Source organism: Psammomys obesus, unplaced genomic scaffold, assembly GCF_907164565.1.
Source record: "Psammomys obesus unplaced genomic scaffold, mPsaObe1.curated_primary_1811, whole genome shotgun sequence".
NCBI classification, from domain to species: domain Eukaryota; kingdom Metazoa; phylum Chordata; class Mammalia; order Rodentia; family Muridae; genus Psammomys; species Psammomys obesus.
The window spans coordinates 11,642,754-11,664,446 of NW_026589732.1; the positions used below are offsets into that span (position 1 = coordinate 11,642,754).

At 45.9% G+C, this 21,693-nt stretch overlaps 1 protein-coding gene across 1 annotated transcript; it reads right to left on the minus strand.

Moving 5' to 3' along the window:
- Positions 1-4,412: 4,412 nt before the first annotated feature.
- Positions 4,413-9,218, minus strand: Klf4 (KLF transcription factor 4). Its single transcript, XM_055605416.1, has 5 exons — positions 8,758-9,218; positions 8,528-8,648; positions 6,895-7,879; positions 6,623-6,787; positions 4,413-5,530 (listed from the first exon to the last, which is right to left on the minus strand). Exons 1-5 carry the CDS (start codon positions 8,760-8,762, stop codon positions 5,355-5,357), a joined length of 1,452 nt encoding a protein of 483 aa, XP_055461391.1. The 5' UTR covers positions 8,763-9,218; the 3' UTR covers positions 4,413-5,354.
- Between the last annotated feature and the right edge of the window lie 12,475 nt (positions 9,219-21,693).

The following is a 21,693-nucleotide window of genomic DNA, read 5'->3' on the forward strand; positions in this document are numbered from 1 at the left end:
ACAGTCATCGAGTTGCATCCACAAAGCCCACGTTCTGTCAGGCGAATGCAGAGGGGACCGCAGAGGGCCTGGCACATGCAGGTTTTCTCTTTTGCTCTTCTTAAATTAGGCTTCTATTTATTTCCTTTCTTTTCCTTTAAGAACAACTGGAAGACGTATGGGTGGACCTGTTTGCAACATGTTGACTCATTTAGGTGTGAGAGAAACGAAGCACTTTAAGCGATACTCCATCAAGCGCCCAGTCAAAACAATTAAAAAGAAGGGTTTTCGGTATGTAATGTTACAGCAATATGACTGACGGGCTTGCATCCCCTTTGCCAACCAAGTTAACTGGCTAAAAGAGGCTTCATACCAGCCTGGGAAATCTGTTTTAGCATACACTTTGAAGTCATTTTCCCTCTGTTTTGATTGTAATCTGGGCCCACACACACTATATAATTTAAAATGATTGGAGAATTAAACAATTTTTCAGGACATGGTGAGAAATTTCCATAATATTTTTGTTTGTGTCTAAGACAAAGCCTTCCAAAAACTTGGTCATTTCCAGCTCTCATTTTAGTTTGTTTAATGCAAAATTTAAAAAGACTAATTTTATGCAGTGTTCAGATTCTGATAGGCTTCCTCCCCACCCTGAATTTCACAGGTAGCACATTCCAAAGCCTTCCTTATGAAGACAGATCATGGTGGTTTTATGTAAATATCTTTGAATGACTGTACATCTGAACAATGGAAGACAGTTTCATAAGTGACCTTTAGGAGGCAGACATGGCTTCAGTTTAGCACTATAAAAACATGACAGTATACAATGGCCCGTAGAAGGTGCTAAGAAAATACAAAGGACTAAAACAAATAGAAAAAGCATACTACATAATAATAAAATGACAAGACAATAAATACATGTGTTTTTGTAGGACTGGGTGGTACCTTTGTCTGAGACAGACAGAGAGAAGAGAGAGAGAGAGAGAGAGAGAGAGAGAGAGAGAGAGAGAGAGAATGTGGGACGATCTGGTCTATATTGCAGTATAGACAGAGTCAGAGGCCAGACCTTGGAATGGAGCAGATGCTGGCACTCATCGCTGAATTGAGGCTCCCTGTGTTGTCAAAGAACAAGATATAAGTACTTACAGTAATATTTTTTTCTGTGGAGCAGCTTCTCATATTGAATTACCTGGCTTCCCTTATAAAGACTCATATAGTTGGGCATAGTGGCACATACTCATAATCCTAGCACTCTGCAGGTAGAGCCTAGAGAATCAGGAGTTCAAGGCCAGCCTCTGCTACATAGCACATTCTCTTTTTCTCTTTCTCTCTCCTCTCTCTGTGAGTAGATGAGTGTGTGTATGTGTATACGTATGTGTGTGTACATATATATTCATATAGTATGTAAAATGTTAATATCTAGTTTAAAATATTATTCTATACTGTTCTTAAAAAACCAAACAATGTTTTGGAGTCAGTATCTACAGGGTGAGTTTGAGAGCAGCCTAGGCTGCAGATTAAGACTGCTTCCCACCGCCCTCCCCCACAAATAAAAACAAAATTTAAGAATGCAGCTCAAATGGTGGAGTGCTTGTCCTGCATGTATGAAGCCCCATGTCTTCAGCATCGTATAAGCCAGGGGTAATGGCACCTGTACATCCAGCACTTAAGAGGTAAAGGCAGGAAGATCAGAAGTTCAAGGCTCTATAGAGATTCCCAACCAACCAGACAAACAAAATTAACAGACCTGCAAATCGCTTCCAGTAGAAACCATATTTTGACAGAATAAAAGTTAGCCTTCATGTCTGCTGACAGGTAGGAAACACTACAGTTAATCCCCTGTGTCAGCATGCCAGTTAAATTCTAGGACATATAAAATTAAATGTCATAAGGAAAATATAATAAGCAGGCACCTCAATTATTAGGTACTCTCTGGTGAGTGGTTCCATAACTCTGCGATGACAGTGTGCCTAGCAGCTCAGAGCTACCAAGCTTGAGAGGAAATAGTTCAGCGCTGTGTGTTGAATTATGTTTTGTCCTCTTACATGGAGAGGGCTTGTCTTCCTTATGCGTTTGAGATACTGAACTTTTGTAGATTAGAAAAGCTAATGTGTACTGATGTTTCCCAGTGATCTCAGAGATTTTTGAACAAATTCGAAATGTTTTGATAGTTTGTGTGTAAGATGGTAACATCATTCAGAAAGATGTTTCTTTCCCCTTTCCTGTTTTTCTTTGAGACAGAGACTCCTGAATCCCAGGCTGGCGCTGAACCCTGTGCACAGTTGAGGATGACCTTGAACTTGTGATCCTCCTGCTTCTAACTTCCAAGTATTGGGATTACAGGTATGTACCATCATGCTTAGTTTTATGAGGTGCTAGGGCTCAAACCCAAGGCCTCATGCATGTCAGGCAACTGAGTTGCATCCCAGCTGCAGTAAACTATTCCCACAAAGCAGCTTTGTGCTATAAGGCAGGTGGGTAATAGAAGCAACCAGTCACTATTTAATACAAAGAAAAGGTCATGAGGTATACAGCCATTTTCTTTTATGTAACTTTATTTTTTTTTTTTAAGTAATAAACTCCAGGAGTTTGCTGCTTTTATTCTTAGAAAAGCAGTTTTCCCACATTTATTCTGATTTCTGAATGTTTGCAAATTGGTGGGGAGGGGAAGTATTTGGTCCTCAAATCCATTTAGACTGAAATTTTAAACTGAGAAAACTACTACTCGCTTTTCTGTTTCTTTCCAGTCTTTTTATTTCCTATTGTTCTTTCTGCTCCTCAACACACACAGCCGAGCCACATGTGATGATGAGCATCTATAGTTCCAGCACTGGGTTAGTGAGGCAAAGAGGGTCACTGTGTTAAAGGACAGGCTCCAGGTGTGCTTGGGCTATGATATGAAACCCTATTAAAAAGAAAAAAAAAAAAAAGCAAGCACAAAACAAAACAGAAAGAGAAACACAGCTATGACAGCAAGTCCATATTTGAGCACTTGGGAGGTAGAAGCAAGATGATCAGTTTGAGGCCATCCTCAGCTATACAGCTAGGTTTGAGGCCATCGTGGGTTACATGAGATAAATCCAAACTCAAGGACAGGCACACACGATTGGAATCATGCTGTTTACTGTGTTATATCCTGCCTTTTCCACTTAACATACCATGAGCATTTTTTCCATGTCATCAGGATTGCTTCTTTGAATATTCTTGGCCACATAAAATTCCATCCTATTGATGCACCTGCTTTCTTTTAAGCAAAGACACATGCTGTGTGTGTGTGTGTGTGTGTGTGTGTGTGTGTGTTTTAATCACACAGGCCTCTTAAAGGTCAAGGAAAATACTTTCTGCCGATCTCCTATGAGCTCCTTGTGAATGTAAGTTCTTAAATTCCATTTATAAAGTGTATTACGGTGTACAACTCCAGGCCCTAGATACAATGGATGGTTAATAAGCACTCTAAAGAAATATGCCAGTCAGCTTCTGCTCCCTTGATCTTCTGAGTCACCGACAACACCATTAAAGTGTCTACAAGTATCACAAGTACTTTTCCATTTTGTGACAGCTAAAAATAGTTTTACTTCAACCTCCAGAGATGATAATTAGTGCAGTTTTAAGCCTAAATAACCTCAGAAGTAGAAATGCTTACAAATTTACAAGGATACCACTTAAAAGTTTTAATTTATGAGTTACACAAATTTGAGTACTGGGAACGGCTTCTACCTCCAGGGTTTTGCTGAGGTGCACCCCACCACTGAGCTACATGTTCTCATCTCCCAGGGTTTGAGTAATTTTTAATTGTTTCCATGTCTTCAGAGAGATTGAGGAAGGTTTACAATACTCCATAGACAGCATGTTTTGGATCTCTTTAGGGTACTATATGCAGCATAAATGAAGCCCTCAATCCTCAGGAGGGCACTGTGGAACTACATTCCCTTCCTAGGGTTGTTTGCATAGGGAAGGGTCTTTTATTACTCAGATTCTGTGGGGACTACAAGGCCAGGCCTCCAGAGAGAAGGCTTCATAATTTCATTTACTTTAAAAGACAAAATGTAATTATAGATGTGTGTGTACGTATGTGTTAAACTAGAGTGTCCAGGCTGACTGTTGAGTGTTCCCTGCTAAAACTGAGCAAATCAAAAAACAACTGAGCCATGTGTACCTGGACGTATGTATTTGGGTAAGGAAGCATACTTTCGTATTTGTACGATGCAAACATGAATCAGATGATTTATAATGTCCTGTCCGTATAGCTCTCGACTGCAACTCTACTTAATATAAAACTGAGTAACTTAAAAAAAAAAAAAACAAGTTGTCTACATCCTCTGTCGAGGTAAAACTGGCTTTATAGCATGGCTCTCATGTGCCCTCCCTCCACCGCCGTCTTAAAGGGCAAGTTCTTTCCCAAGCCAGAAACAAAACAAAGGGACTGTTGTTCAGATAAAATATTATAGGTTTATTTAAAACTTATTTCTCACCTTGAGTATGCAAAATACAAACTCCACAAAATGTTCATTTTTTTTTACTTTGTAGTTTACAAATATACAAAATAGAAGTTTGCTTAAATTTATATTACATATTTATTAAGGCAAGGAACTATATAGAAAAACACATTTGTTCTGCTTAAAGGCGTACTTGGGAATAAACCATTGTACAAATTATTGCACATCTGAAAGCACAGTGCATAACAGACTGTCTGCATAAAAATGTTACAGAAATAAACCAGGTACATTTACCTGACTTAGGTCATAAATGTAGATCGGAAGACAAAAATAGATTTTCCTTGTCAAAGTATGCAGCAGTTGGAGAACTTTGGCTCCCTCATTTGGTACCTTTAGAACCACGACTCACCAAGCACCATCATTTAGGCTATTAGAACATGTTCTGTACCTGAATTGCTTCCTCTTCCTCTGACATAATAATGGCTTTTTAGAAGGCAAAGAGCATACATGTATATTGCATCATCGAAACACAAGTCAAGGGAATTCTGGTCTTCCCTCCCCCAACTCATCTAATGTATACCCTGATATCCACAAACTTCCAGTCGCCCCTTGGCGTTTTCTTAGTCTAGGCATGTTCAAGTTGGATTTGGTATTGGAATGATAGAAGATCCAGTCTCATACCCCATCTGTTCTGTGATTTTTTTTTCTTTTGTTTTTCGTTTGTCTTTCGGTATTTTTGTTTTGTTTTTTGTTTTTTGTCTCTTGGACTCTTCCTTTCTCCTGATTATCCATTCACAAGCTGACTTGCTGGGAACTTGACCATGATTGTAGCGCTTGCCAGCTGGGCTCCTCCCCTCATGAGAAGACAGTGTGAAAGGTTAAAAAAAAAAAATACTGAACTCTGTCCTGGCAGTGTGGGTCGTATCCACTATGTGGGATTTAGAAGTGCCTCTTCATGTGTAAGGCAAGGTGGTCTGACCTGGAGAAGGCCCTGTCGCACTTCTGGCACTGAAAAGGGCGGTGCCCGGTGTGTTTTCGGTAGTGCCTGGTCAGTTCATCAGAGCGGGCAAATTTCCACCCACAGCCATCCCAGTCACAGTGGTAAGGTTTCTCACCTGTAAAGGGAAGGGAGAACAGGCTGCTGAAGCCATTGCTGGAATGAAGAATTAGCCCCTTTAAAAACTAGAAGCCAGAGAGCAACTTCCGGTGCATACCCCACCCTCTCTTTCAATAAAAAAATAAAATAAAAAAGAAATCCAGGCATGTCTTTATGACACTGAAGGGTATACTGAATTCCGGATGATAAATAGGAATAACATGTATGAGTTTAAACTCATATAGAAACAGTAGCTGGCAACCAAAAAATACAAATATCCACTTCATGTTCATAGAAGTGATGTTTTCTTTTGAGCCTAACCAGTGTTGGGAATGGACTAGGAAATGACTGGGAGTTATCTCCGCTGAAACCAAAAGTATCCCATTCCATTACGCTGGGTCCAAAATGATACCAACAGCTAATTTTTTTTTCTGCAGTGTCATTCTAGCTGTTTTAATAACCACATCTGGACGACCTTAGCATGTAATGACCACCTTTCCTTTCCTTTTTTTTTATTCTGTGCCTGGGGTTCTTGACCAGGCTGGTCTTAAGATCAACTGATCCTTTTAGTCTCTTTGGTGTTTGTAACTATAACATCGACTATCACCATACCCAACTTGAAGGGACAATTTTAAACAATATCCCGCTTATAGCGGCAATTTCAAACAAGAATCCCCAGCAATCATAACTATTTAAATTCTTGGAATGTAAATCTAATCTAATTATTCTAAAAGACCAGAACAGAGGTAGATCTGAAGAGAGCAGGGAACAACTATGAAAACAATCTAGAAAATTCAAAATTTTTCTGTTAAAGATACTGTATTTTTGCACTGCAAAGTACAACTTCTTGATTACCAAGCTAGGAGGGGCAGGCACAGGAAACTCCCTATCTGTTAAAGGCCCAGTGAGAAACTGCACATTCAGGCAGCAGATAGCATCCATCAAGCAAAAGGCTTCTGGGCAAAAACATAGGCGCCTGTTTGCTGCCCTCCTCTGTGATCCGGGAGATGGAGAAGAGATACACCCCAGCACCCAAGAAAGCCCTGAGGAGTCTACAGCCAGCCTATGAGCAGGCAGACAGCACCCCTCTTCCACAGGCCGCTTCCCTTACCTGTGTGGGTTCGCAGATGGGCCTTGAGATGAGAACTCTTCGTATAGGTTTTTCCACAGCCTGCATAGTCACAGGTGTGGGTGGCCGTTCTTTTCCGGGGCCACGACCGTCTTCCCCTCTTTGGTTTGGGCTCCTCTGGCAGGCAGGAACCCGGTGGCATGAGCTCTAGGAGTAAAGAAAGTGGGGTCAACCTCCTTCTGGAGAGCCTCTGAGAACTCCCCGAAGAAGCCAAGCTCCCAGCTGCAGCTCTACCAACCCTTCCCCTCACTGACCTTGGTAATGGAGAGATGAGACTTGAGACTGCATCTGGTCTGGCAGGAAAGGAGGGTAGTTGGGCCCTGGATGGGGATGGAATCCTGGGGGAATTGGCAGGCCGGGGTGACAGTCCCTGCTGTTGAGCAGTTCCTCTGGACCCAGTGTAGGGGTAGTCCTGGCGGGGAGCTGCCGCCCCAGGGGGAAGTCGTGTGTGCTGGGCCGGTGCCCGTTGCTGAGCTGGGGTCCGGCGCTCAAGTGGGCCTCTAGGGACCGGCTGACCGTGCAGGAGGGGACCGCCTCTTGCTTAATCTTAGGACACATGCGCGGCGGGCCACCGCTGTAGGGCGCCACTACCACAGGGTGGCTGCCGTCCGGGCTGCCTTTGCTAACACTGATGACCGACGGGCTGCTGTACTCGCTGCCAGGGTTGCTCAGAGCCGCCTTCAGCACAAACTTGCCCATCAGCCCGCCACCTGGCGGCGGAGGCTGCTGTGGCGGAATGTATACTGGGTCCAACTCCGGCCGCAGGAGCTCAGCCACGAAGCCGCCCGAAGGGCTCACGTCACTGATGTCCGCCAGGTTGAAGGGGGCCGTGGGAGGTGGCGCCGATTCCCGGCTGTAGAGGAGACCGCCACCTGTGCTGCCGGCAGCCACACCCGGGTCACCCCCGGCCCGGATCGGGTAGCTGAAGCTGCAGGTGGAGGGCGCGCTGGCAGGGCCGCTGCTCACCGGGGAGGGCGAGGATGAGGCTGACGCAGAGGAGGTCACAGTGGCGGCCACCGATTCCTGATGGGATAGCGAGTTGGAGAGGATAAAGTCTAGGTCCAGGAGATCGTTGAACTCCTCGGTCTCCCTCCGGGGTAGGAGGGCCGGGTTGTTACTGCTACAAGCTGCGCCAGCTCCACCACTCTCCAGGTCTGGGGCCACAGTCGCCGCCAGGTCATACGGGCGGCTGGGAAGTGGGGGAATTCGCTTCATGTGAGAGAGCTCCTCTCGCCAACGCTGCAAGAACAGGAAGGGAGAAAGAAGCTGTTAAGTTGTAGCCCCGGTTGCCATCCCTAGTATTGCCTTGCGGGGGTGAAGCACGCCAGCGCCCCTGCCAGCCATAGGAACTGGAAAGGACAGGAAGGCAGCCCCGGGGACTCCAGGTGCCAGCGCTGCAATCTCAGCCAACACCCGGGTGAGAGGTGGCACGTCCGTGCCCCTGTAAGCTAGCGCCACAACTCCGCCAGCCCAGTTCTCTTCCCCGCCAGTTCCCCGGGACGCTCCGGCCGCCCACAGAATTGGGACACTAGGACACTGTGGCTTTCTCCCAATGCACTATAGCCACCCGGTCGCCTACGCGCTAAAATCACCCGGGCCCAAAAGGGTCTCAAGATTTGCACCTACAATCCAGTGGCCTGCGTGTGTCCACCCCACGGGCCGGACGCCCTGAGACCTGTGAGGCCCCACGGTGCGCCCCTGGAAGTTCCGGAGCGCGGGGACCACACGCACTAAGGCCGACCCAGGGGCCGAGGAGCCATCCAGGGAAAGCTGTAGCGTCCCACTGGAGGGCAATCCTTGTCCTAGCTAGGGCTCTTGGCGTCCCCTGGATTCCGCCCACCCACCCCTCTCCTGCAGAAATCTGCCGGGCGCTAGCGCGACACTCACGTTAGTCGGGGCACCTGCTGGACGCAGTGTCTTCTCCCTTCCCGCCGGGCCAGACGCGAACGTGGAGAAGGACGGGAGCAGAGCGTCGCTGACAGCCATGTCAGACTCGCCAGGTGGCTGCCTGCGGGCCGGGCGGGGCGCACAGGAGTCAGGGGCCACCCTGGCCACCGCTCCAAGGTTTCCCAAGAGTCCTCACCCCCTCTGTTCCCCAAGCCTAGTGTCTCACCTACCTCATTAATGTGGGGGGCCCAGAAGGTCCTCCGGAGTCCGAAGAGGAGAGAGGGGTACCCGAACCCCAAAGTCAACGAGGATTAAAAAACAACTTTAGAAACGAAACCCCAAACCAAAACCCCCAAATTGCCCGAGATCCTTCTTCTTTGGATTCAGTATAAATCGGAGATGTCTTTTAAAAAAAGTTCCTTTGTATACAAAAATTCTTAGAAAAGTTGTAAACTCTTAGAAAAATAGACAATCAGCAAGGCAAATAAGTAGGTCCGATGGCCAGGCTGCACGCTCTTGGACTCAGCAGTGTCCCTCACCGTTGTCGCGGCCACTGTGGCTGTCGGCGGCGCGGTGGCTGTGGTCCGGGCGGTGGGCGGGCGGCGCCGCCAGGTGAGAATGGCCGCGGTGGCGCGGAACTGCGAGCTGGGCGGTGGCGCGGGGTGCGGAGTCCTGGGGGCTGCGCCGGGTGCGCGCGGCCATGGGCGCGGGTCACGGGCGGGTGGCTGGGTGGGGGGCCGGAGGGGCGGGGAGGGGCACTCGGCGGCTCCGGGTGCCGCCGCCGCCCGCCACCGCCTCTGCTCCCCGCGCGCCCGGAGCCGCGCTCGCTCTCTCGGCCGGGGAACTGCCGGCGGCCGCCGCGCGCTTCTTACTTATAACTTCTCGCTCCCTAGCTCCCCCGCCTCCTCCCCGTGGCGCGCGAGGCTCCGCCGCCAGGCCCCGCCCCCTGCCTTTCTTCTCCCCGCCTCCCCGCCGCCCCCCCGCGCGTTGCCATGGCAGCTAAATAAACAAACTCCGCGCACGTGGGGGCGGGGGCGAGGGAGGGGCGCGGGCGGGGAGGGGCCGAGCCGTGACGCCAGCCGGGCAGCTGGCGGGCTGGAGCCGCGCTGACGCCGGCGGCGGCGGCGGCGACGGCGGCTTCGGTGCGGGAGCCCGACGAGGCTCCAGCGGCCGCGCGGCTCGGGGACCTCTGCGCGGCCGCGGTGGGTTCCCTGGGCTCGAAAGTCTGGCCACGGGAACCCTGGCGGGGTCCTGGGGGTGGGAGGGGAGGCTGCGGCGCGCCCCCGTCCCTGCTCGCGTTTGCGCCGGTCGAGTCGTGTGCGTACTCCGGAGCGCGATTATCCGCGTGACTCATGCGGCCCGCCCTCCCGCGCGTACGCAGGCAGAGGCCGGGCCCTGTCAGCGCCGGGCCCGGCGCGGGTGCTGTTGGGACCTCCTGTAAGGTGGGGGTGGGGGCCGGGCGATGGGGGGCTGCAGTCTCACAAGTTCGGAGGAGGGTTCCGCGCCTGCTGTGGTGGAAAAAAGGCCGGAGTCGGGCACGTAGTTTCGGTCTTGATAATAGAAGGTGCGAGTAAGGGAGTGAACGCGTTCCAGGCTTTACTTTGGCCGGGATGGGAGGGGGTGGGGGGTGGGAACGCGGAGAGGAACCGAGGTGCGGAGATACCTTTCACCAGGGATCTCAAAGCTCTTTACAAGCTGTGCACTCGCATTCTCCAGTTTGAAGATGAGAAGTGAGTCATAAAGAGGTGAAGCGGCGAGGTAAAGGTCATGGGACAGCTCGCTCCCTTAGCTTAGGTCTGGGCTGGCCCGCCCACTCAAAAGGACTTCCCTGGGAGGTGACCCTGTCCCGGGAAGCGGAGCGCTGCGGTGGGACCTCAGGCCCTTGCCCACCGCGAGGAGGAAAGGCAACCGGTCTTCACTTCAGTCTTAAAACAGCTCTCCCATTACCCACTACTCTTAGTGCGTGATCAGTAATTTTCCAGCCGGGAAATGTTTTCGCCCTCATCTCTACAAACAGTACTTAAAAGACCAAACAAAAGAAAACAGAACAACAACAACCAAAAACCCGTGAGTGTGGTGTTCAGTATCGTTCGCTAAACGCAGACTAGGTGTTTACTTTGGATCGGGGAGCACAGAGTTGGGCTCCGCCGCCCTCCCGGTTGAACCCCCTCACTCCAGGCAGAGGCGACTGAGGGCGGAGATGTGGGTGGAGAGAGAAAACGGGACTCCGGAAAGGGGTCGGTGACCCAGCACAGGCAGCGAATGCTCTAGCTCCTCTTGTGACGTCGGTGCCACGTCCTCTGTCGTCTCACCTGTTTGAGTCCCGGAATCCTGGGACCTATATTCGTTTTCTTCGGAATATTTGTCATCCTGAATTTTCCACTTCTGGCTGACCACAGAAACGATCTTGGAATGCTTCTCGTCCCAATGAAATGGGGCTGCCCAGTCTGTCAAAGGCACATCCAGAGCAGGGCGCCTTTGAGGAGCGAGTTTTCATCCTTTCTCTTGGTTTTGACAGAGGGCTGGGGCGGGGGTTGGTAGTGGTGGAGGTTCGGGATAAGGGCTCGGGGAGAGCAGGACTTCCGCTGAAAGTGGAGCCCCTTCCTTATGTGATCTCGAGGGATTCAACCCTACTCTCCTGGGACTAGATCAGCTTAACTCTGAAAATACTACTCTTTCAAACAACAAAACACCTGTTCCTACCTCCCATTGTGATGGAAAAAAAACAAAATAAAAACAACTTTACTTGGAAAGATAGGATTGAGCACTCCTTGGAAAGTGAGCCACTTCAAGGCCAAGGTCCCAAACCCTTGATGAACTTGGAAGAGCCAGTGCTTGACAGCCACCACCCTTAAGATGTAAACACGTAAGTCAGGGCTTGGAATTTACGACTGGGGTAGTCAGCCAGGGCACTAGATTCTTTGAGCTCCGTTTGTATTTACCTAGGACAGGAGCCCCCACATCTAACCAGTAACCACCCCAATGATACGATTTCACAGATGAATTGGAAAGCCACTGTTGTTATGTCATGTAATCAAGGCAAGATTCTGAAACGCAACTGAAAAAGATGAAGTTTCCCAACAGCCTTCTGGAGGAGAGAAGCCGGCAGGCAACTCTCAGCTTATTCTTGTGATTGCATCATAAGAGGAAATCTGTAGATTCACCCCAGATTTCTAAGAGCTGTGAGGTTCAGCTCACAACTCATCTCCTTTCAAGGCAGGTGGCGGGTGTGACAACAGGGTTATGACCCTCCCTCTCACCAGAACAGGTAGGGCCAGAAGAGTTAAATCCCTGCCCTGTGTAATTTATAAACATGAGGCTGTGTAAACCTTTGATGACTAAATTGCACTCTAAAATAATAATAATAGAAGACACCCTTTAAAGAAGAATTAAATACTGGTGACTTTATTTCAGCAAACTCATATTACAAGTTTTGTGGTCTGGAAGTTAATTATTGATGTCCTTGGAGTTTTAAAGTACTTTTTTTTCCAGCACAAACTGCAGTAGTTGGTGGATGTGATGGGAATGGCCAGTGCTAGGTGGACGAATGCCCAGCTATGGAGGAGACTGTGAGTGTCTTAGGTGCAGGAATCTATACCATAGCCAGGCATAGGTCTGGGCCCATGGAGTGCTTGAGTACCTGCCTCTTTCCTGGGTTTTCTGCATATAGCTGCCAATAGGAGTCAAGAAAGGTATTTTTAATTTTTAAAACATTGTTGTAGTCTCACTGTTGCCCAGGCTGATCTAACTTACTAGCTAGCCCAGTCAGGCCTTGAACTCACTACAGTGCTACCTCGGCCTCGTAAGTGCTGGGGTTATAAGCACCAGTCACCAGGCCCAGCAAAACCTGCTTTATTTTATTTTACTTTATTGAATTGAATACAGGGCCAAATGTGAGCAAGGTGAGCACTCTGCCACTGAGCTATATCCCTGGGTTGACAGCTGTTCTTAAAGGCAAAAAGAAGGGCAGAAAAAAAAGGCAAAAAGAGTGGCTTTCAGGGTCCTAGTGACTGCTGTAAAATCCCAACTGTGAGGGCTTGAGTCCTGAAAAGTAAGGTGCCACAGTCTTTTTCAGTTTCTACTGCCATCTGTAAAGGGCACCCTCATTCTAGTGTCACTATTTTTGTTTTGTTTTTGAGACTTGGTCTTGCTATGTTTTCCAGGCTGGCCTTGAACTCCAGGGATCAAGCATTCCTCCTGCCTTAGCTCTTGAGTGCCTGGAGTCACAGGCATGAACCACCATGCCCATCATGCTTGACGTACTTTCAGACTTCTGCAGAGCTTAAAAAAGTAGGTTTCAAAAGTCGGGTGATACGGTACATGCCTGTAATCCAGTGTTGGAAGACTGAGGCAGGAGTATCTAAAATTCAAGGCCAGGCTGGGCTACATAGGGAAACCCTCTCTTGGTAGGAAAAAAAAAAAAAAAAAAAAAGTAAGAAGGTGGCATTAACACTAAATTTTCTAATTTAACTTTGCTGGCGTGTAGCTTGGCAAGGACCTCACTTTGCCTGTTTCCTCTTCCATAAAATAGGGGTATTACTGGTTGCTGATTTTTAGAGTTAATGAGGATGTAATTAGATCATCTAAAGACGTGAGCTCAAGTCTTGACACTCAGGACTTAATAGTTTTTAATATCCAGGCACCATACACTTTAGATAGATGGGGGACCATTGTTTTATCCATGCCTGTATCTCCAGCTGTTCATTAGGACCTTTCCTGACACACCTTGTGCTCTGAGTGAGTAGTGCACTTTCCCTTTTTGTTATCAGGAAGCTGGTCTTTCAGCTCCTTAACTATGGACTCATTAGCTGCCCGCTCTTCAAAGTGAGTGCTCTCAGATACTTACAACTTCATCTCTTCCCCAGATTCCTACATTGAAACCTGCATTTCCTTCAAGTTTTTGCTTACTGTTTTTTTTTTTTTTTTTTTTTTTTTTTTTTTTTTTTTTTTTTTTTTTTCCTCTTTACTTGCTTCTGGTCCTGGCTTGTGGTCTCCTGACTGGCATCCTATTCCTTTTTGATGCAAGGATTGTTATGTATCCTAGGCTGCCCTCCTGGAACTTTCTAGGTAGCAGAGATAGAAAAGGGAGACCTTGAACATCAGACCCTCTGCTCATGCCTGAGTGCTGGTATTATAGGGGTACACCACTAGGTTGCTGCTTTGTGCTTATTTCGTGTTGATAATTGAACCCTGGTCCTCTTGCATACTGGGCAAGCACTCTACCAACTGAGCTATACCCCAAGCCCTGTCAACAGACAGACCTCTGCCTGGAGAAGCAAAACCTAAGTGCTTTTCCTTGGCAAGATCAAATGCCTCCGGCTTTGGCCCTAGAAAAACTTACCAGAATTCTTCCTAGAGATCAGTCCAAGATCTTAAACTATCAACTCTCAAACCCATGAATCCATGGTGTTGTTTTCATCAGCTGTTTTTCCTGTCTGGAATATCCTTTGCTGGGCTCCAATCATAAGCATAGCCCAAAATTGTTCTTTTAAAAATATTTCATTTATTTATTTAATCAGTTAATTGATGTGTGTGTGTGGTACATTAGAGGTCAGAGGACAACTTTCGAGTTTGGCACTTTCCTTCTACCATTTAGGTCTCAGGGATTGAACTCAGGGTCCCTGGCTTGTCCTTGTCCTCTGAACCATCACTGGCCTCCAGTTCTTTTATTCACATCTTTCTCTAAGTCCAGTGTTGGCAGGGTAGGACTTAATGTTTCATCTCTTTTATTCTTCCACCCACTCTTATTTTTTTTCTTTGCAAAATTCTCTGATTGAGACAAAAATAAAATAAAATCCTTGACTTTTGTCTTCTCAAAGCAGCTGGACAAAGTGAGTGAACAGCCCAGACCCAGCCATTGTACTAAAGCAAACTTGAAAACACAAACAAAAATAACCAAAACCCAAACCAAAACCAAATGGAGAGAATCGACTCTCTTCTGCAGCCAAATTCATTGCCTTTCAAAACCCAGAACTTCGAGTATTGAAGTTTTTAGAGCAGAAAATGAATCACAGACATTTAAGAATCAATTCTCAGAAATTTAATTAAAATCTTTTTCGTGAACTCTTAGGTTTGATCACTTAAGTTGCATTCTTAGCACACACACACACACACACACACACACAAAAAAAAAAAAACCAAAAAAAAAAAAAAAAAAAAAAACAAAACAAAACCAAAACAGGCCCAATCCTTTAAGCTATTTACAGAGGGAATCTAAAATTAATGAGATTACCAATTATTTTTAAAAACTTTTGATGTTTTGTTTTGTTTTGTTCTTGATACACGTTCTTATTCTAGAGCCTAGGTTGCCCTCAAACTCATTGCAATCCTCCTGCCTCAGCCTGGATGACAGTGTTGAGACCACAGGCTGAGTGAGCTACTGTGTCCTGTTTAGGTTTCTCATTTTTACCTTTTTCTGGTCTTTGAGATAGGGTCTCAATATGTAGCCCTGGCTGGCCTGGGCCTCAGTAGGTAGACCAGGGTGGTCCCAAGCTTACCAGATCCCTCTTGCCTTTCTCCCCATTGCTGATACTGTAGATCTTCCCTACTATGCTGTTTTTGTTTGTTTACTCTTGGTGTCAACATAAACAGGGCTATCTCTTAAGAGTGATATATTACAGTAATAATTCTCTAAAGAAATTAAGGACTATTACAAGCCATTATTAATTGCGTGATTTCTTTTTAAGCACACAAGAAGAATCCCACTGGATACAATGGTCATTTGAAACATTTGGAAGTTGAACAGGTGTAGTGGTACAAGCCTGTAATCCCAACAGTTGGGAGGTGGAGGCAGGAGGATCAGGAGTTCCTAAGTAAGAGGAGAGTGTTTCTAAAAAAATAAAAATAAAAATAAAAACCCAGGTAGACTAAAGAAAAAGAATGAGTTGAGCCTGACTGTGTGTGTATGCATGCATGCATGTATATTTGGGGGCTCAGAAGATTAAAAAGTGGTAATTTTCTTCCTCTGGGCATAGGGAAGACTGCCCCAAATAGAACTGATGACCTACTGTTCAAATTTCTACTTTTTATAGGTGGGCACTTTGGTGCATGGATTATTTGGTAGGTTCACTCATCCTTCAGAGGAAAACAGTTTCATGGTGTTTATCATATTGGAGATTTTAATTTTTTTTTTTTTTTGCATTAGGAAAGTGTTGGATATAGGAATGAGTTGAAAATGAAAGCTTCACACCCTGAGAAATGCAAACAAGAACTAAGCCATTCTGTGTTTAATTTTCTTCTCAGTTTGTGGGCCGTAGGATAGGTTATTTTGCCAATATGACTATACTTTGAGCCAGGGAAATGAATTTTTTTTTTAATTAACAATGCATTTGATTACTCTGATTGTTCTTTTCTTTCTCATTCTATTTGTTAATCAGTTTTAATGGCCTGGCTTGTGGAAGAGTGCAGGAAAGATGACTAGAGCCAATGTTCAGAAAGGAAAAACAAAAAACAAAAAACAAAAAACAAAAACAAAAAAAAAAAAACAAGAGAACTTTCTAGCAGCACTTTTGCATGACCGATTGTGTATTTGATGCATTTGAGTCAATAACTTGAACCTAGATGCTTCCATATGTATATATATGGAAAGACCAGAATCATCTTTGAAAAGAAAACCCTTGGCAGTGTTACCTAATCTTTAGAAATTCCCAAAATCATAGTAGATATTCAAGGAGGTAATCCATTCCAAGTAAACTAGTCTACGGAGTTAGTTACTGATGCATTTTTCTGGTTGCTAATTTTAACCAACATAGGTCTCAGTGCCAAGTGTTGTGGGAAACACTGAAATGTTGAATTTAGTGTTCAGATGTTTCATTCAACAAGCTCAATGGCCTGGAACAGAAACACATTTGGGTGCCTTTCAAGACAAGGCAGCATCTTTGGTTTATACAAGTGCTTGTTATTGTTATCTGAGTTTGATTCTCTGAGCCGTTTAGGTGTAACTCACTTAAGGAGGTATGTGTGTGTGTGTGTGGGGGGGGGGGGTAGGGAGAACTTGCCAGAATTCACTGGACTATGGAAGATGGAAGAATTGGTAGGAAATGAAAGCATGCCCAGACTGTTGGGGAAACTCATGAATGTTGCTACACAAGTAATTAGCGTGAGGCCCTGATGACCTTTCGTACATTGATTATATAGGAGCAGTGCATTTGACTGTGAGGTAGGTCATGAATATTTCAGCTTTATACGCTATTGTGGACGTTAAGTGAAAGAGTAGACATAGATGTGCTAGTAATATTACTTTTACCCCTCAGTCAATAAGACTTGACATTACTTCCTCAGTCCCCAACACTGGGCCATCTCTTGGTCCAGAGATTAGAATGCGTTGTCTCCTGATTGTAGTCCTTCAGTTGGCATCACTGCAGATGACGCAGCAATCTAGGACTAGGTTTGCTTAAAATTCACAGATCTTTTTTTAAATATAGGGCTAGTTGCAAACTGAGACTGTATACTAAGTGGGGTCGTGTCACAACTGCAAAGCCTTGTGCTTATGTTTGTCTTGGTTTTGTTAAACCCAGAAGGTAGTGTCACTGAGCTATACAAGCTAGTTAAGAGCCAGCGAGGCATGTTCCTGTACTTTTATAAACCCAGAACTCCAGAGGTGGAACAGGAGGATCAGGAGATCAGGGTCATCTTCTGCTACATAGCAAGTCGAAGGCTAGCCTAGGCTGCAAGAGAACACGTTTGAGGGACGGGTGCTCAGTTGGTAGAGCACTTGTCTAGTGTGTCTTTGAGGATGCCCCTGAACTCTTGATCTTCCTGTTTTCACCAACCAGGTGCTGAGATCCCAGATATGCACCATTGTGCTTAGGTCTCACCAAGTTGTCCAAGTTGACTCATTCTGTTGTTCTGGAAGGTTTTAAACTTTTTATCTTCTACTCTCAAATTCTTCAAGTAGCTCCGAGCCTGGACAATGTGTGTGTGTGTGTGTGTGTGTGTGTGTGTGTGTGTGTGTGTGTGCTGGAATTGAACTCAGGCTCTCACACACACCAGGCAAGCAGTTTACCACTGAGCTACATCACTAGCCCTTTATGTAGGGGATTAACCGGTAGTTAAGTTTTCATCCCCGACCTGCTTCTCACTTTGCATATTGCTGTTGACTGTTCTTGATGCGCCCTTCAGGGATCCTTCTCTCAGTCTATTTTCCAGCTCTTTCTGGTGTAAAGCTGTGTTCGTCCCTCCATGTATAAAGCTCCTTCTTATTCTGACAGCTCTTGACCTTTGATTCCTTCCTAGTCATTTCAAAAGAGACCCAGAACCCCAGAAAGTATTTATGGGTTATACCATGCTTAGTAAAAGTCCTTTGCTTCTTTTAGTTCTTTATTTTATTTCATTATTAATTACACTTTATTCACTTTGTATCCCCCCTGTGGTTCTCTCCCTCCTCCTGTCCCAATCCCTCCCTTCCTCCACCCTCTGCATGCAGGCCCCTCCCCAAGTCCACTGATAGGGGAGGACTTCTTTTCCTTCCTTCTGATCCTAGTCAATTAGGTTTCATCAGGAGTGGCTGCATTGGCTTCTTTTAGTTCTTAAGGGTAGCTTTTGTGTGTGTGTGGGGGGAGAGTCTGATTTTAAAAAGTAATACCTGCTCATTATTTATTTATTTAAAAAGCAACCAATGCATATGTTTTAATTTAAAAAATTCCCACCTATCACCTATTTAGATATAGCCCCAATGAATAGCTTTATATATATAATTTTTCAGAGTTCTTACATTAATATATATGGAAATCGTTAGATTTTTTTTTTTTTTTTTTTTTTTTGTAACGGCATTCTTACATAGTCTAGGTTGGCTGAAATTCAGTGTGTAGCGTAGGTTGGTCTCAAAGTCAAGATCCTTTGTCTTACCCTCCTGAGTACAGAGATCATAATGATGAGATCACAGGCAGGCACCACACCTAACTCTTAGCTTCCATTTTCTTTTGAAACAGGGTCTTCCTAGGTACCCCTAGATTGCCTTGAACTTGTAGAGGCTCTCTTGCTAATGCCTGCCAAATGCTGAGATTAGTGGCATGCACCACCAAACCCAGATTGTTCCCTCTCTTCCTTCCCTCCTTCCCTTTTCCTCCTTTTTGGCCAAGGATCTACTCATGCTAGGCAAGTGCTCTACATATACCCAGATGAGCTGCCTCCTCCCACCTGCCCCTTCTATTATTTTCCCTGCATGCTTCCCAGGACGACCTGTTATAATCTTGCTCTATATTGTGGTTTAAATCTAAACTGTCAGCAACAGGTGGAAGTTTTGAGTACTTGGTTCCCATCTTATGACGCTGTTGTGGAAGCTGTGGAGGCCTCAGGAGGCAGAGCCTGGATGGCAGAAATAGGTCACTAAGGGTGGGCTTGTGCCGATTGCACTGTCCTCTGGCCAGTGAACAGCCATCCGCATAAGATCCTCAAACTCTGGACTGGGCTGCTGCTTCACCATCCTCACTATGGATGCTGAAGTCTCCAAAACTGTGAGCTGAAATCAATCTCTTCTTTGCCATCTGTCTGGCACTTTGGTCGCAGCTACACAGATCTAATCAGCATCCTCTTCTGTTTTCAGGCACCAGCATCTTCACAGATGAACATGTGGTTTACTCAGGCCTAATGGCAGTAGCAGTGGACTTCTCTCCAGCTCTGAAAAAACGGAAGCTGTGCCAAGTTGGAATGGAACTAGCGTTGCACTGCCCTAGCCTGTGCAGACAGAGTCAGAGGCTTGCTGAGCAGAGGGCACTGGGATTGGAAAGCAGGCATCTTTCCTCCTGACCAAGCTCAGGCATCAGACAGCGGTGATTGAGGAAGCATGTAGCGAGTGCTTCTGTGAGCCTCTTTCTGTCCCATGTCAGTACACACCTGGGCAAGCAAGCCTTCCCCGAGGCCTTTTCAGAGTCCAAATCTGCCCAGGCACTTGGCATTCATACCCACAACAACCCAGCACAGTGGTCTCATTGGTCTCTCTAGTCTTCCCTCCAGAGGTAAGGGGGAGATTTCCTGGGAGGACTGAAGACATTCGGATGACCCTCTCACCCTCCATACTCTCGCTCAGTCATCAGAATCAGTATCAGTATAAGCAACATGTCAAGACTGTATCCCTTTGACTTGAGATTTTGGCTATCCTGGAGAGGGCTATACAACTGAACACAGTCCTTTGCTGGGGGAGCCCCTGTTCTGGAATGGCTGAGCTGTCCAGCATGGCCAGTGCGTAAATGTCAAGTAAACATCAAATTCAAGTGCAATCTAACCATTGTCCTGGAACTGTTTGCTTTAGATACAATAGTTAGCAGGAAGGGGAGAAGGAGAGGCAGGGAGAGAATGTATGTCATTTTGTAAAGCAAAACATTAACATGGTGGGCCCTCCCTCTGCCAATGTGTTGAAAAGACCAACGTCAAATAAATAAAAAGCCTGCACACTGTGCTACAAAACTAAGCGTGTTTCTTAGCTAGTAAAAAAAAAAAAAAAAAAAAAAAAAATTAGATGAGGGAACATTTTCCAGTCAATCACACTGCAGCAAGTCATCCTGTTGAATTTGTGACTCACAGGCTCTCTGTGTCAATAGACAGATGAGCGAGCCCAGCATTATGACTTCACTGGGGGATGAAGCAGAAGTTGAGATGAAGCAGGGCCAGCTTTAAACAGGCTCTGAGCTCTGACAATAAATAGCCAAGGAAACACTGAACACTGGGCAATCGCATCTGTTGTTCCTGTTTATTTCTTGCTTGTCTCCTAGGAAATAACTAATTTAAATTTGACTTTATAGGGGGCTACAATTGGGAATAAGTTATAAAAAATAAAGCAAAAACCAAACAAAAATAAATTTACTTCATTCTTTTTTGCCTTAAGCTCAGAGGCTGTGATACTCACCTGGCTTACGACTAATGGAGCATCTCTTTTTTTTTCCTGAGCCCTATACATGATGTCCACTTCTGTCTTCACAGCAATCCTAGGAAGTAGCGATATTTTTATTTTATTTTACTTTATTGTCATTAATTTGCATTTTGAGATGGGGTCTCATGTAGTCCAGATTAGCCTTAAACTCATATGTAGCCCAGGATGACCTTGAACTTCTGATCTCCCTTCCTCTATCTTCTGAGTTCCGGGATTGTACAGGTGTGTACCACTTGTAGCTTGTTTATGTCATTCTGGGAATAGAATTCAGGGCCTTGTATATGCTGGGCAAGTATTCTGCCAACTAAACTATAACTCAGAGCCTTAATTTTATCTTTTGTGGTGCCAAGAATTAAACCTAGGGCCTCATGTCTACCAGGCTAGTGCCCTATTACTAAATGACATCCCCAGCCCATTGTGTTATTTTATAGGTAAGAATATTGAGACCCATAGAGGCTAGGTAACTTTTCAAGCTTCTACCTCATAATTTTAACCCATATATCTCTGGCTTCAATATCTACTGTGTTATATCTTTGTTTTACCATTTGTATTTCAATAGAGTTTCATAGAGCTCAGATTGGTCTTGAGCTCTTTCTTCCACTCCCTGAGTGCCGGGACCATAGATATGTGCCACCATGCCTAGCTTTCTCTGGGATATCAATATCTTGTTCTGCTGACCTACTATGTGCCAAACTTGTGTGCCCCCCCCCCAAAAAAAAAAAATAAGACATACCTCCTGCCTTCAAGGAGCTCAAGGACTAGTCAAAATACTCGTGGAATTTAAGAAAGATTGCGGGAAAGCCAGTTCTGACGAAAGAAAAATAGTACCAAGAGGCTAGCCACTTATTTGCAGATGTCTCAGGGATGCCTGTGGGGATAGAAAAACCACAAAGAGATAATAGACACGGACCAGTGTATAGGGGGTAGAAACCACCTACCTATAAGCAAAGCTTCAGTCACTCAGCGGTTGCGTGTCCTGGACAGCAGGGAGAAGTTTAATGTTTGCTTTTGCCTTATCACACAGGTGATATGTGCAGGGCTGGGGCTGGACTGCTGAGTGGGAAGGCCTAGACTCCAGTCTGGACTTGGCTGCTACACATGTGAGCTTGGGTCAGTGCTGTGATCAGTTGGCATGATGAGTCCACTGTTTGCACTGTAGAAGAGGGAGCTAGAGCAATTCCAAGGCTGCAGATTGCTATGGATGTATAGATGAGTTCTTGACCATTGGTCTGGCTAGCCCCAGCTGAGGTAGTCCCAAGGGACCTTCTGGTTCTCAGGATTGCAGCATGCCGTTGCCTCC